Raw genomic sequence first — 13,859 nt, forward strand, 5'->3', positions numbered from 1 at the left:
GATTTTTTTTAATTGACCTCAGAAAGGTTTTGTTGAAATATAAAGACACTAAAAAAACATAATTTTGCTCTCCACTGCATTAAGGCAGAATTTGACATTGTGTTCTTCTATACTTTTTACACCCTAGCAATGTCATGTGCTTTATTATGACTCTCCAGACAGGAGGATGTCTGATACATTTAAAAGAAGCTCTGTTACAATAAGATGTTATATAAGATGTAACTGGTGACTCGTCGTCCTTTAAATGTTGTTTGCCACTGCCCATCTGTACAAGGTTCTGTGGTTAAGATCTGCTCTGTGTTTCCAACTTCCCCATGAAGTCTGCAATAATTTGGCAGCCATGATAAACCATGGCATCAAGTGTAGAATGTAATAGTCACACCTCTGCCAACCTCTCTTATCCCCTAACGTGGATCATTGGGTATGTCCAACCTGGTGCAGGTGGGAATTGGGCCTGATCCTTGTGGGAATGGATGAAAGGGCAACATGATAAATAGAGGACAGGTTGTGTCAAAATCCTCCACCTCTGTCCAATATGTGAACATCATTGTCCTCAAATGATACAGGTACAGTATGTGTTACTCCTCCTGCGCTGTGCCGTCCTCCTGTGTAGCATCTGTTTTGGTTTGTCCAATATCTCCTCTCTCTGTGAATGTTTGTACAGTGTTTTACAATTCTCCTTCATGCTTTTGTCAGGTTTCATAAACAGCTCCTTCCTACAAAACCAGATCAGATCCTTTCTGAATAGCACCAATAATATGCAATAAACACAATGTTACACATAACACAACTATACAAATTAATAAAAACACAGACAAATGAAAAGGTAACACTATATCAGGCCAAGATATACTGCTAGGTTTGCACACAATATTTGGGCTACAACAAAAGTGAAAAACAATACACATTGTTATGTGTACATTTAGTTTTTAATGATGATGATTATATATATCATCATTATTAACATTTTGTCACTCACACCAATTTATATTGAAAAATAAAACTTTGTCTGAGTTTGGATGCATTAATGAAAATTGCGTAAGTCAAAAATGCGGGGTTTTGCTATCAAAGTGTATATTCATTCAATAAAGCATGGAAGTTAAATGAAACTAGATTTAGTAGCATTTAAAAGAAAAGGTCTACTAAGTGATCACAGAGCATCTCCCACTGTGCTAAAAAAAAAAACAATAAACTAAAAATGCGACCAGTTACAAACAAATAGTGTAAATAATTGTGTTTATAGCGATTATTGTTGTTATAGAATAAATAATTATGCGTGTTTCTATTTAAACCCACTGTTTTGTAGTGGAACTGTTGTTGCGGATTCCAGGAAACCGCTTTGTGTACACGGAAGAAATAAACCGCGTACCAGTGTGTTACCAAGGTCAGCTACTTCCTGACCCCGGCAGTAAATAAAACTGTTTAAAGCATGAGGATTTCAACGTGAAATAAAGGTAATTAACTTGAATAAAACTATATCTATTATAAGAATAGGGTTTAGATTGCAAGTTGTCAGTGACTCTGTTCAGTATTACGTCAAAGCAGCAGCGGTGTCCAAGCTTTAGATAATAATGTGACATTCACTGTGCCTGTTAGCTGTCGGAGAAACTTGGAAATATTAACAGACAGAACTCGATATAGAAACCAGTTAAAACCTCAACAACATCATCTGAAGATTTGTCTGTAATTAAAGTATCGTAATTTGCAGACCGTATCTATGTTTTTATTCTCTTCTACCTTTTATTAAAATGCATTGTTCTTTTATTTTATCCGAGTAGATGAATTTAAATGTTGGGTGTCTTTGCTCTGCCTAAGTTTATCTCCGTTTCTTTTTTCAGATGATCTCTGTTGTACTTAAAAGAAGCACATTTGCAGCCAGCAGGGTAAAACACCATTTGTTTAAAATTTCTCAGAATAAATAATTTAAATGGACATTTCTATGTTAATTTTAATACTTTCTTTCACAGGTATTGCACTGGGCCGGTCCTTCACAAAGATGCTGGACGTCTACCCTGAGTGGAGCTTATGATGCTGGATCTGGCCCCTTGCAAACCTGCTGGTCTGCATCTACACATACTGGACTTTTTAAACCTCCTGCTGTTGGTTTCAGGAGGACTGAGCCCTTCCTGGGGACTCAGGTCTGTGTTTCACAATTTCTAGTCAGCAACCAACATTTTCACTCCTCTGCTGCGAGGCTGAAGAAGCGACAAAAGTCTGAGCTTCCTCCAAGAGAGCTGGATCTGCTGCGCTATGATATGAAGGACTTGTGGAAGAGCCCCAAACCTGCCTTGTACCTCGGGTTTGCAGGGCTGATCCCTTTTGTGGCTCCTACTCTGTTTATGGCTATGACTGAGAACTACTACCCAGAGTTGGCCTTTGCACAGTTAGCCTACGGTGCGTCCATCGTGTCCTTCCTAGGTGGAGCTCGGTGGGGATTTGCTCTTCCTGAGAGTAGCCCAGCCAAACCTGACTGGATAAACCTGGCCAACAGTGTGGTTCCTTCCCTGTTAGCCTGGGTGGCCATGCTGATGAGTGACAGCATTATCCCCGCAGGCACCATGATTATCATGGGACTCGGAATCTCATTGCATTATGATCTGTCCCTGCTGCCTACTTACCCCAGCTGGTTCAAAGCCTTGCGCTCTGTCCTGACCATAGTAGCGTTTTTTTCTCTACTTGGTACACTTACAATGAATGGCATGTACCCAGAAAAGAAAATTTTCTCAGAATAAATTTCAGAAATTTTTGTATTACACCTAATTTACAAAAAACAAATTAGTTCTTTCCGTCAAAAATCCTCTACAGTCAAAGAAAGTAATAAAAACTGAAAATATTAATGTAACAGGTTCATATTTGAATATCCGAGATAGAGAGTGCATTTCTTTGTGAGCATGCCCCCTGGTATTCACTTTAGGACATGTAAGACTTATATGTGGCACATCTAAGAAGCAAACACAATTAACTGGTTGGTTGATAGTAACTTTTTTTTTTTCTTCAAATTGTGAGTAATGAGTTGTTCAGCAAGACCTGGAGGGCTAAAAAAAAAAAAACGTAGTTATTTTCTGTCTTTCCTTCATATAGTACCTTTAGCAGAGCCACTGTTACAATGCCCTTTCATGTCCCTGTGGTAACACAGCTCAAGCCAGAAGCACTGACATCCCTGAGAAAGAGGGTATTACGCAAGATCTTAACTAGAGTAATCTGGTTTTAAAGCCTCAGGAGTCAAATCACACTTACAAAAGACATGACACATACAGCTTGTACTCAGTTTGGAACAAACAGGGCTTTGACAGAACAACATTTCCAATTGAGGAAATTTAATTCAATACATGCCGCTTTGAATACAATTTTCAAATAGAACCATTCTTATATATTTCAAACATAACAGGCTACATTAAATGCACTCACATCTTCCCATGTTTGTATTCAAATAGTTTATTAATGTAAACACCAGCATCTATGAACCAAATACTTGGAAAAAAGGCAAGAATCAGGGAGGGTGAAGTCCACAAATATCTGAGAAAAGTCCTAACATGAAGGCACGTTACTCCCCCGGTCACCAGCATCACTGAACAGTTGCAATAATGATGTCCAATGTAAAGGAGCCCTTTATGAAACCAACAACAATTGACAGAAATCTACTGATAAAAAGACTGTCCTCATCTCACACGTGACTAAGTGTAAATCCAGTATTGCACTTCAAAAGTTTCCTCAGATTTCTAAGTGAAACAACTCCCCACTCACAAGGGACGTCTTACAAGATATTTTTGAGAACTGTATAAAGCTCAAATAGTGTCTGGAAATGAATGAATTTTGTGACTTTCCAACTTTTGGTCTCAAACAAGAAAAAAATGTTAAGAGATTGGGTGATATCTTGGATTTCATCTCAGTATAAATATCAGTAAAAAGGTGCTTCGTGGTCAAATATTAGAGAAACGTGTGACAAATGTCTGGCGAAGCAACAAAACAGGAACCAAACACACTTATATGAAATGAGCATTTCTACTCAAGCCAACAAGTAAACCCAACAAAAATATCCTCTTCCAAGTGTTTTGTTTTCAAATTTGTTCCACCTCTGTGGTTAATTAAAACGAAAGTCATCTGACGGGTGCATCGTAAACACAGCATGGACAAACGCTGTGCAGTTGGAAACATTGTAAAGTAGTGCAGGAATTTCTAAACTATTTTTTTATGATGGCTCAACAGTTTTGCCAAAATCCTGCAAATATTTTAAAATCTTTACAGTGTAACCACCTGCAGCAGTTTATTCAAGACTTTGGTTAGATACAGGTGAACAGATTTTATACACAAGAGTTTCCCATAGAAGAGAAGAAAACACACAGTCAAAGATGATTCTGCTGCCTACTTTTGAATACCCAGGCCAGACCGCATGTACTCATACACCACGTAGCTGATGCTGACAGCCGGTATGACCTTCATGAAATTGGGCAAGATGCCACGGTAAAGTCCAAAGAAGCCTTCCTTTTCCACAATCTTCTTCACCATCCGGCCCATGGGCTGCTGCTCAGAGCCCTCGAGGGAAGCTGAGGACAAATTAGCGAGTTAAAATCTAAATACTTCTCCTCTTCATTGAACAAACGATTCCCAGAAAAATTAGGACAATATGTACAGTAACATATACAAAGAGAAAGCAATATTTTGCAAATAATGTGATTGTAAATAGTACACAGGCAACATATCAACTTTAAAAAGATGTGTTGCTGGCACCAAATTCAGAATGTCGTGTTGTCTTTTATACCATTTTTCAATTAAAACTAGTCAGTTCAGAGTTTCTATACCCACAAAACCTACCACACAGACTAAAAAGATAAGTGAAATGACTAAACTAAACTAAATTCCTTGATTTTTGTAATGGGGTTTGGTGGGCCATACCTTGTGCCTGCATCCTGGTGCGGATCAGAGCCAGAGGGTAGCTGGCCAGTTGGCCACATGTGCTGGATATTGTGCCACAGCCCAGCAGCACCAGAACACCTGGGTTAGCTGTGTCTTTAGCATAGCGGGACAACCAGAGGTTCTTCAAGCTCTGGTCACGATAAAGAGGACGGTGTAAGAGAAAATTAGCTCAGTCATGTTCAACAAAGAGCAAATAGCAGCTGATTTTAGTGACAGGTGCTTTGTATCTGTGACTGATCACCACGTACCTCATAGACTGCCAGATCTATTCCAGCGTAGGGAATGATGCCCAGAATATTTGGAACGTAGCCCTTATAAAACGCCTTCACTCCCTCCTTCTTCAGGATTTTCTTGGCACAGTCAAACATCCCTGAGTACTGTCCAGTCTTCCTCAGGGTCAGACGTGTTTTCATCACCTGGGTGAACAAAAACCATCAATGCTGCTCTGCTCACCAAGTAGTGTTATTAGAACGAGGAAGGCAGCATCCAGATATTTAGTCTAGTGCACAGACACTTTCTTTATTTGTGAGCACCACTGTACTTCATTAAGGTACACTCCTAATAGCCCCACATGACATGAGAGCAAGAGACGGAGAACTATTACAGTACTTTCAAGAGAGCTTTGCAGGCTCAGTAGCAGATTGTACCATGCTGTCTGCTCTAAATGCTATTTATTTTAAAGACAGACTTAAATGGGGAAAGTAATAGAGCTTTTTAGGCAGGTGCACATTGACAAACATGTTGTTTGCACTATTAAAACAGTTCCAGTTATCTTCTTTAGAAATTAAATTACACGTCAAATGAAAAGTAATTATATACCTCACAACAAGCACACTATAAACAGATAAACCTGTTAATGCCTCAACCTCTGCTCACCTCCATGGGGTAGATGGCAGTTTGTGCTGTGGCTCCAGCGAGCGATCCAGCCATGAACCTCTCGTGTGTCTGGATCTTCCCTGGTTCACTAGCCAGCAGCTTCTTATACTGATGAGACAAAATTACACTGAAGCTCAGAATGAAAACTGTTCAGGATCATGTAATAGTGGAAATAATAAGAATTATTATGAGTGGGAGTCAGTGTTAGGGCTGCATTGTAATGGGCATAAAAGAAAGTGAAATGACTTTACCTGCTCATACGCCATGAATTTAATGGCCGTCTCTGGGGCAATCTTTAGGACGTTAATACCATTTCCTCTCCAAAGAGACATTACACCACCTTCTTTTAACATTTGCTTGAAGCCACTAAACAGCGTGATTTTGTTGCTCTTGGAAGAGTGCACCTGTAAACGTAAACACCTTGCAATGTTAAGTTTGGAACGGACATAGTTTATGTATTAGAAGCACATTTGCCACATTATCACACATTCTACGTTAATTATAGTTACACTCTGCTTGGATCAAACCATGTTTCTGTTGATGACACACCTGCATGAAGACCTTCATTCGGTCCAGCGGGGCAGTGCCTGTACGGGACACGGCTCCTGCCATACCACCCGCTGTCAGCTGCTTCCACCACAAGCCGGTTGTCTTCTCTTCCTCTGTGAACTCATCTGGGATGGTGAGACTGTCACCAATGTCCAGCACCTACACACAATAAAATCTCAGTCATGAATGTTCAATCAATACTATGTGAACTGCAAAGAACATTTCGTTGTTCTCAAAACAGAATGTAAGCCATGGTGTACTTCTTTGAAAATTTGAGATTTACTTTAACACAACTTCAAATCCATGTGATTCACAACTTCACTTTCAACTTAATGTCTGGCAGGACCACATACACGCCGTGTCCTCATCCAGAATCTTGATTATCATGATTACAGGCCCATGCTGTGATCAGTTACATCACAGCACGCCACGCCGGGTTGTTTCGTAACATGAAGTCATAAAAGTTTTCTTTTTCTCTCCCTCAGAGTTTTCATCTGCAGCAATATCATGTCAACATACAGTTTGTCCAATGACAACATCGGTATCTGACCATAAAATGTGACAATACAGTATATTTGTCTTGACAGTTATCTTACATTTTGTTATTAAGTAGAGTAACAAGACATGTTTTGATATGTGTTGAACATTTTACAGTTAAAAATAAACCTGCCAGAAAAACATTATTATCATGTCATGTTTTAAATGCCCTGTAGCATTTCCCTCCTTGTTATTCTTGCTGAGAAATTAAGCAAACAGATAAACTTACTGGCCACACAGATGTACAGGCTGTAATCTGTGACTCTAAATATATGAACCTACCATGTCCACCTCCACCTCATAGAACCCCCCATCATCCTCAAACTCAAGGAAAAAACAGTTTTTCTGTTGTGAGTGCTGCTGAGGCTGCAGCAGAGCCATGGCCATCTCAAGCCCCTGACACAGCTGCTGATCCAGTTCAACACAGTCCTAGCACAACACAAGCTCCCTCCTAAACGCTGATTCACAGACTGATCAGGAGGCGTCTCATAAAATGCTCAAACATATGTTGAAGTCCCTGCTGATTCAATCCAGTCTGTGCTGAGACAAGCTGAATACCAGGTGGCTAACAACCATCGGCATGAACACTGGAGGTGATGGGACGCTCCTGCTGCCATGGATGCTTCGAACCACTGGTTCAGCCTCACCAATGCCTCCTCACTCCTGTCCCATTCTGGACTAACTTCCTCCCTACCTGACCTGTGTCAATCTCACTGACAAGCTAATCCCCCTGCGGGTCAGGCTGAAATTAGCTCCATCTCTTATCTCTGCCAAGCTTAGTAACTACAGGTTTATTTGACCTATGAGGTTGTGCAAACGTCAGAGATTAGCCATTGACTGGAACTGGCTGCATTTCTAGCATGCAATCATTATATATGTCATTGTATAAGTTGCATAGAACAAACAATCTGCACTCTACAAACTGTAGGTGTTTACAGTTGCAATGTTGCATTTGATATTAATGTTTATTAACAATTATGTGCACATTTCTGATTGTATAGATTTTCTAACGCATGTCCAGCCATCAGCCTTTTTCTTGAATGAATGAGTCTAATCTGCTGACGTAGACGTACTGATCGGTTGCCAGGGTTCCAATATAAATCCAGGCTCAGCGGACAACTCTCTCCTGTGGTTCTGAAAGTGAGGTCTGGGACACTCAAAGGACATTGGAGGCACAGTTAACTATTTAGCCTCTATGTATTTGTACGTTTAATTAAAGTAAGGTTTATAACTTGTGAGAACAGGCTTGTCCTGCACAGACTGGCTCCAGAGCCAGATAAAAATGTGTAAGAACTGCTTTATGTTGAGTTGAACCTACAGTTCCATCTTTGGTTTGGAGGTAAATATTTGGTGAGAGCGTTAAAAAATAAATCCATCACTGTGGCCTCTGATCTCTCTTCACATGCACACACAGGCACAGACACTTGACTTACTGAGTCCTGACACACATTCCCTCCCTTACCGTAGTGTGCTTCCAGTAGCGGATAATCTCCTGCAGGTTGGTGGCTGGGTTGAACAGGAAATGCTCCCTCCATTCATTCCAGTCCACAGTCATGGTGCCGTCTGCATCGATACTACACAACAAGAACAGACAGAAAACAACTATGGGTTTCATGTTATTTTTATTGGACCTAAAATATTCCAAGATGTATTTAAGACTAATTGTGCTCATATGGATTTGAAAGTCCTGAGTCAAAATCACTTGTCCTGAACTTTTTTTTTCATTCTCCATTTCCTTCCTGTATCAGTTCAGCTGAGCGAAACACTCATTCATTTAATCAACCTCTACGCTTTTCAAGCATACCGTTGTCTGATTCACAGTCAAGCACATCCTGTCTTACTTCTCTTTTTAAAATGTCACCGTCATGTTTGCTTCTGTGCACGTGAGGTTTAAATTTAGAGCAGACACGCAGCTTACTGTGCAGCTCCCTGCATCAACCTGCAGGTGTAGCTGCAGATCAGTAAATGAGATAATGATGATGAGTTTTGCATAGCTGAATTATGTTTAAAAGGATCCTACAGAGGCTTATGTTTTCATTTTTAGTAAAACCCTGCTGACACTGTGACTCTTAGCTTGCTTTAAAGTGTTAGGACAGATTTAAATTTGGTTTTATTGTCTGTTTCCAGTATTCTTGCCAAAACGACAAGTTAGATCCCTGAACTTCCTCTATGAGTGGCAAAATAGTTGACTTATGCAAGCCACCATTCCTAATACCATCACCTGTTAAGACACAATATATTGCAATACCTCTAGTGTACGTTAAAGTGACAAGATGACACAAAATATTCATGTAAATAAACTGATCCTTTAACTGATGGACAAAGCCTCCACAGTTCTTCCACCATGAGCTTCTCTTCATACGGATTTCATATTTAAGTACAGAAAGGAGCAGGCATCCTTTTTAATTCTTACAAAACTGTGTAAGCTCCTTTAAAAACTTCAAACCGATGCTCACTGGGAGGCAAATGATAACCAAATGGTTCCTTATCTAAATGTTACTTCACATTTACCACTATAAGTGTCATCACTTTCTTCTTATTCAACTTTTGTCAACCACTGAAAATCTACTTCTATGTTTATGTCTGTTCAGGCATCAAAACATCTGGAAAATGGAGCAACACTTGTCTTAAACCAGTACTGTAGTAAATTACAGTAACTCACACACAGCTTAAATGAAATTACAAATCAGTTGGTGTGAAAAAAGTCTGAATTACCTGATAATTGATTAATATTACACCCAGTTACTGTAAAAAAATTTATTTCATAAGAAAAAAGCTAATTTACAAATAACCATTTTTCTTTAATTCCACGTTCTATTCATAATATGATTTTATGAAGTTACGTTATATAGTTATGAAGAGACAATTTCAGTTGTTGTAAATTTACCTTAAATAATTATAATTTCTTTTTTTTTCCATAGTATTTGGGTGAAATATTTATTTTTTACTTTTTTCAAACTAATTGTAAGTAATTTGTTTTAAATTGTGGAAAGTTACTGGGTAATTACTTAGTGAGCTGTAATTTGAGCCGTATTAATACAAATTCAAATACAAACTTTTTTGCTTGATAGCTTATTTTTAATCAAACTTGTCAAACTCAAAAAGAAAACCTTCTCCCACTAACACGCTTTACTACATGTACACGGATCCTGCCTGCTCTTTATCATGTGCAATCAGCCCCCTTTGCAGCCACATTAGACACTGAGCTGGTTATCAGTCCCTCACACTGGTCCCCACCTTCACATGTTGAGCACTAAACTGCATTCTTTATTTTTAAGACGACACTTTTGCGACTAGCAAAAACATTTTAATGAAATAACCGAGTCAAGAAATTTTACTCACATTTTAGCCTCAGAGTAAGAAAAGACACCTAATTTACAAACAGCTACAAAATAAGCACAGTCACCTTCGAAGGATCTTTTCTGCAACCTCCTTACTGATTTCCAGTCCCAGATCTGCAAGTGACTGCTGAACTTCTGTGAAGTCTATCCGACCTGTTGAAAATAAAAACACAGTAGGCCTGAAACTTCACATGCTGACGGAGACTCCCTCTCAGAAATATGATTATTGGTGGCAGAGAATTGTGTAAATCATGTCGTTTTTGCACCATTTAAAGGCACATTTTTAATAGTAACTCGCAGATTATTTCCATCACAGTTCGTATCTTGCTGGATAACAACATTAAATCATACCGTCATCGTTTTTGTCCAAGCTCTTGAAAGTCAGCAGCAATTTCTTCTCATGATCCTTAAGGTAGTTGGAAAACTCGTTGAAGTCCAGGCTGTCATCTTTGTCTTCGTCTCCGGAGGAAACTATTTTCTGCAGGAAACACAGAATATTAGCAAATCCGCTTTCTCTGACTGTTGGCTACCAGAAATCTTCTCTCACCGTGGGTGAAGGGAGAGGTTGTGGTTCTGCTGAGACATGAGGTAAGCCTGCCATCTCCTCCTGCTCAATTCTGCCAGTTGGAGGCAGAATAACACAGAGTTTACTGCCTGCACTCCCTTCCTGTGCACAGTGCTTTGCTTGGCCTCATTTTCTCTCTTTATCTTTCATTATCTTTCCCCTACATAGTTTGTGTCCTTTTGCTTTTACATTTCCTGCTTTTCCTTTCACTGCTTCACCTCTGATTTGGATCATTTTTCATTCAATAATATGTAAAGTTGGGAAACTTGTCCTCTAGTTTCTTGAGTTTAGTATAGTTATATTAGTATAGTATAGTATATATAGTAAATTTAGTCTAGTTAGTATTTGACCTGTAGAAAATTACATTCAGTTGTTTTGTTATGTTGTGAGATTAGTAAACTACATGTACTTAAATTACTAGTTTAACCACATTTTGCAGTAGCTTAATGGTAGTTTAACTTGTTTCACATTTGCATAATGATTCAAGCAGTAAAATAACTTTACTTTACTACAATTTTGAGTCATGAGTTATTGTTCAGACCAGTCTTCAAGTTGTTCACACTGTTTAAAAAGGTGTAAGTTGAAGTTGACTGTTGTAGTGGTAACAAAACTGAAGGCTTTAGAGCTGCACTAAGGCCGAAGCAACTGTTTTAAAAAGTATCTGGAAGTTGAGTCATGGCAACTGGACTTCCTTTTGTAAGGTTGAAACGTTTCACTACTCATCTAAGTAACTTCTTCAGTATGAAGCTTGTTGTTTCACTTTTTTTCTCTCTCCACCTTCCACTCACTCCAATCGGTCGAGGCAGATGACCGCCCAAATACAGCCTGGTTCTGCCAGTTTTTCTTTTTCTTCACCTCTGTCATCTAACTCTGCTCAGAGAGGGTTTGTTGGATTTCATGTGTAACTCTATATAGGTGTATTGGTATATTCTCCAGATTACTTTTGTTTGTTTCATTTATTTACAGCAGGTTAAAGTTGGAAGCTGGATTGTCAGCTCACCTGTAAACAATATTTGGCTAATTGAATAATCAATATCCTAATGTGGACTCTAGTGAACAAGTCAGATGCTAACGTTTTTTAGCATTGTGACTATTTGTGTGTCTCTATCAACATCCATTTGATATTTTTTAACTACTTTTTCTAAGTACTGTCAAGACATGTCGATAGTACATTCACATGGAAAGAAAAAATAAACTGAATAACAACCTTAAAATGAAAATAAATGAAGTCAGAGTTCAACAGGTAAACGACTGTCACTACTGACCAAATAAGGCTGCTGGAAAAGCAGCCAGGACGCATGTTTACAGCCTGATTATCATGTTATTTCATGGATATGGAAATTTTTATAGCACCTGGTCACGGAGCAGTGAACTCTCCTTACTTTATTTTCTGACTCCTCCCTTTTTTAGTTGGTTATCAATGATGACTCAGTGATGAGCGTCAGGAATGCAGCGTTATTTGACCAGTAAAGGTGGGACCGTCCTCCTGTCACACCCCACAATCAAAAGCTCACCTACACAACAGTATGAACCTTGACACAGTTTGGTAAAAGTATTTTCTTCACCAGCCTGTGAATGTGCTGCTCTTAAAGAATTATTAAGATATAAAATGTTTGTATGCTCCTGGTGACTTGTTGCTATTAAACAGCCTAAGAACAGCCAGAGAACATTTTTCATTTGCATTATTTTCATTAAATAAAGAAAAAAGTAACATCAATCTATAACATGTGCATGTAAATAATGAACCTCCTCATACTAGACACCTGAAAGCTGATCTCTGTTCACGCACAGTCTGACCTGGATGTATCACACAAAAAGCTCAAATACAAATATTGATTGATTAATACTGAGTCATTGACTGACAGTCTCATAACAGAGTCTAAATAGACAGTTTGTTGAAAAATCTGGGAAATACAAGCATCCACGGCAGACAACAGTAAGTGAACAAACATGTTGCTGATGATGTGACAGCTACTAAATTGACCTTTCAGTCAGAATGGCACCTCATCTTCTTAGATAATGTTTTAAAATACAATGTTTTGTTTCTGAAGCGAAGCTGACTTAACATGTAAATCTGAATATGCAGCATTTGGAACTTTATACTGTTGAATAGTACTTTAGTAAAAAGATGGTACTGCAATACGAAGTGTTTCAGAAACTGTGATGAGCATTTTTAGTATCTTAATGAAACATCAGCATCCTGTAACTTATGTGAGGGTTACTTAGGGTAGAGTAGCTGCAGCCTGTTCAGTTACTTCAAGAATGCAGTACTACAACTACAACAAGTATTTGTGACAGCTCCCTCTCCCTCCACGTCCTTTATTTTACTACTGGCTGTACCTGAGCAGCTCCTTTCCCGGTTTTAATGCCCATTGCCTCCAGTCCTGCCTTCAGCTCGGTCACATCCACTTTTCCATCCTTGTTGGTGTCCAGTTTGGCGAATAGCTCCTCGTACGCTTTCGACGCATCATCTGCGCACTGGCAGTCCGTAAAAAACAGCTTCCTCACGACCTGGTACATGGTTAAACTGAGAGGGGGAACTCTGGGCCTGCAGGGCTGCACACACACACACACACAGGCCAATTAAACCGCTATGGAAATACCCACAACCCGAATTCCTCCTTCTTGTATGTTTGGTGGTTCTGGTTTCCTGCGGCTGGATGGTCCCGAGTGACTTCACAAGAGATTTCCGCGGTCCAGCTTGGAAAAGTCCTCGTAGATTGTGTCAGTGGGGATAATGTAGGGATATAAACCGGTAAAAGAGCGATAATGTATAATGTAGATCCGCAAAAAGCTGGCTTTGGATGAGGTAGGTTGGCAGCGCTGGGTAAAAGGGTGGAGAGACTCGTTTCAGCTTCCTCAGACCTCCTCTTTGACTGCGCACACACACACACACACACACACACACTGTGGAGACACACCCTACAAGAAGAGCACACACTCCTCTGGCTTCACAGGTTATTTTATAGTATAAATAGTTATTTATGAGGTTTATGTCCAGACCGACGAAGCGGCTGCTTTAATCGTCATTTCCTTTATTAGTTTGCTTCCGATGGTTCGGGTTTTCATGCATTGTT

General features: G+C 39.3%; 2 protein-coding genes across 3 annotated transcripts; one reads left to right on the plus strand and one right to left on the minus strand.

The window, feature by feature from the left end:
- Positions 1-1,321: 1,321 nt before the first annotated feature.
- LOC113152532 (transmembrane protein 69-like) lies at positions 1,322-3,967 on the plus strand. The gene is made up of 3 exons (XM_026345829.1): positions 1,322-1,454; positions 1,839-1,883; positions 1,968-3,967. Exons 2-3 carry the CDS (start codon positions 1,839-1,841, stop codon positions 2,730-2,732), a joined length of 810 nt encoding a protein of 269 aa, XP_026201614.1. The 5' UTR covers positions 1,322-1,454; the 3' UTR covers positions 2,733-3,967.
- On the minus strand, positions 3,301-13,665 carry slc25a24 (solute carrier family 25 member 24). 2 transcript variants are annotated; one of them, XM_026345827.1, is made up of 10 exons: positions 13,123-13,665; positions 10,569-10,695; positions 10,283-10,370; positions 8,339-8,450; positions 6,340-6,498; positions 6,042-6,194; positions 5,791-5,898; positions 5,163-5,330; positions 4,894-5,044; positions 3,301-4,544 (listed from the first exon to the last, which is right to left on the minus strand). In XM_026345827.1, the coding sequence occupies exons 1-10, from the start codon at positions 13,300-13,302 to the stop codon at positions 4,363-4,365; spliced, it is 1,428 nt and encodes a 475-aa protein (XP_026201612.1). In that variant the 5' UTR covers positions 13,303-13,665; the 3' UTR covers positions 3,301-4,362. The 2 variants fall into 2 exon arrangements, with proteins under 2 accessions (XP_026201612.1, XP_026201613.1); XM_026345828.1 differs by lacking the exon at positions 13,123-13,665 and adding an exon at positions 10,765-10,862.
- Positions 13,666-13,859: the final 194 nt, after the last annotated feature.

Source organism: Anabas testudineus, chromosome 4 (assembly GCF_900324465.2).
Source record: "Anabas testudineus chromosome 4, fAnaTes1.2, whole genome shotgun sequence".
In the NCBI taxonomy this organism is placed as follows: domain Eukaryota; kingdom Metazoa; phylum Chordata; class Actinopteri; order Anabantiformes; family Anabantidae; genus Anabas; species Anabas testudineus.

Bases quoted from the DNA above. Each gene is read 5' to 3' on its own strand.
- LOC113152532 (XM_026345829.1), top strand. From the start codon at position 1,839: ATGATCTCTGTTGTACTTAAAAGAAGCACATTTGCAGCCAGCAGG. The intron at 1,884-1,967 runs GTAAAACACCAT...TTTCTTTCACAG, and splicing joins GCACATTTGCAGCCAGCAGG to GTATTGCACTGGGCCGGTCC.
- slc25a24 (XM_026345827.1), bottom strand. From the start codon at position 13,302: ATGTACCAGGTCGTGAGGAAGCTGTTTTTTACGGACTGCCAGTGCGCA. The intron at 6,499-8,338 runs GTAAGGGAGGGA...TATTGTGTGTAG, and splicing joins GCTACTGGAAGCACACTACG to GTGCTGGACATTGGTGACAG. The intron at 5,899-6,041 runs GTAAAGTCATTT...TTGTCTCATCAG, and splicing joins AATTCATGGCGTATGAGCAG to TATAAGAAGCTGCTGGCTAG.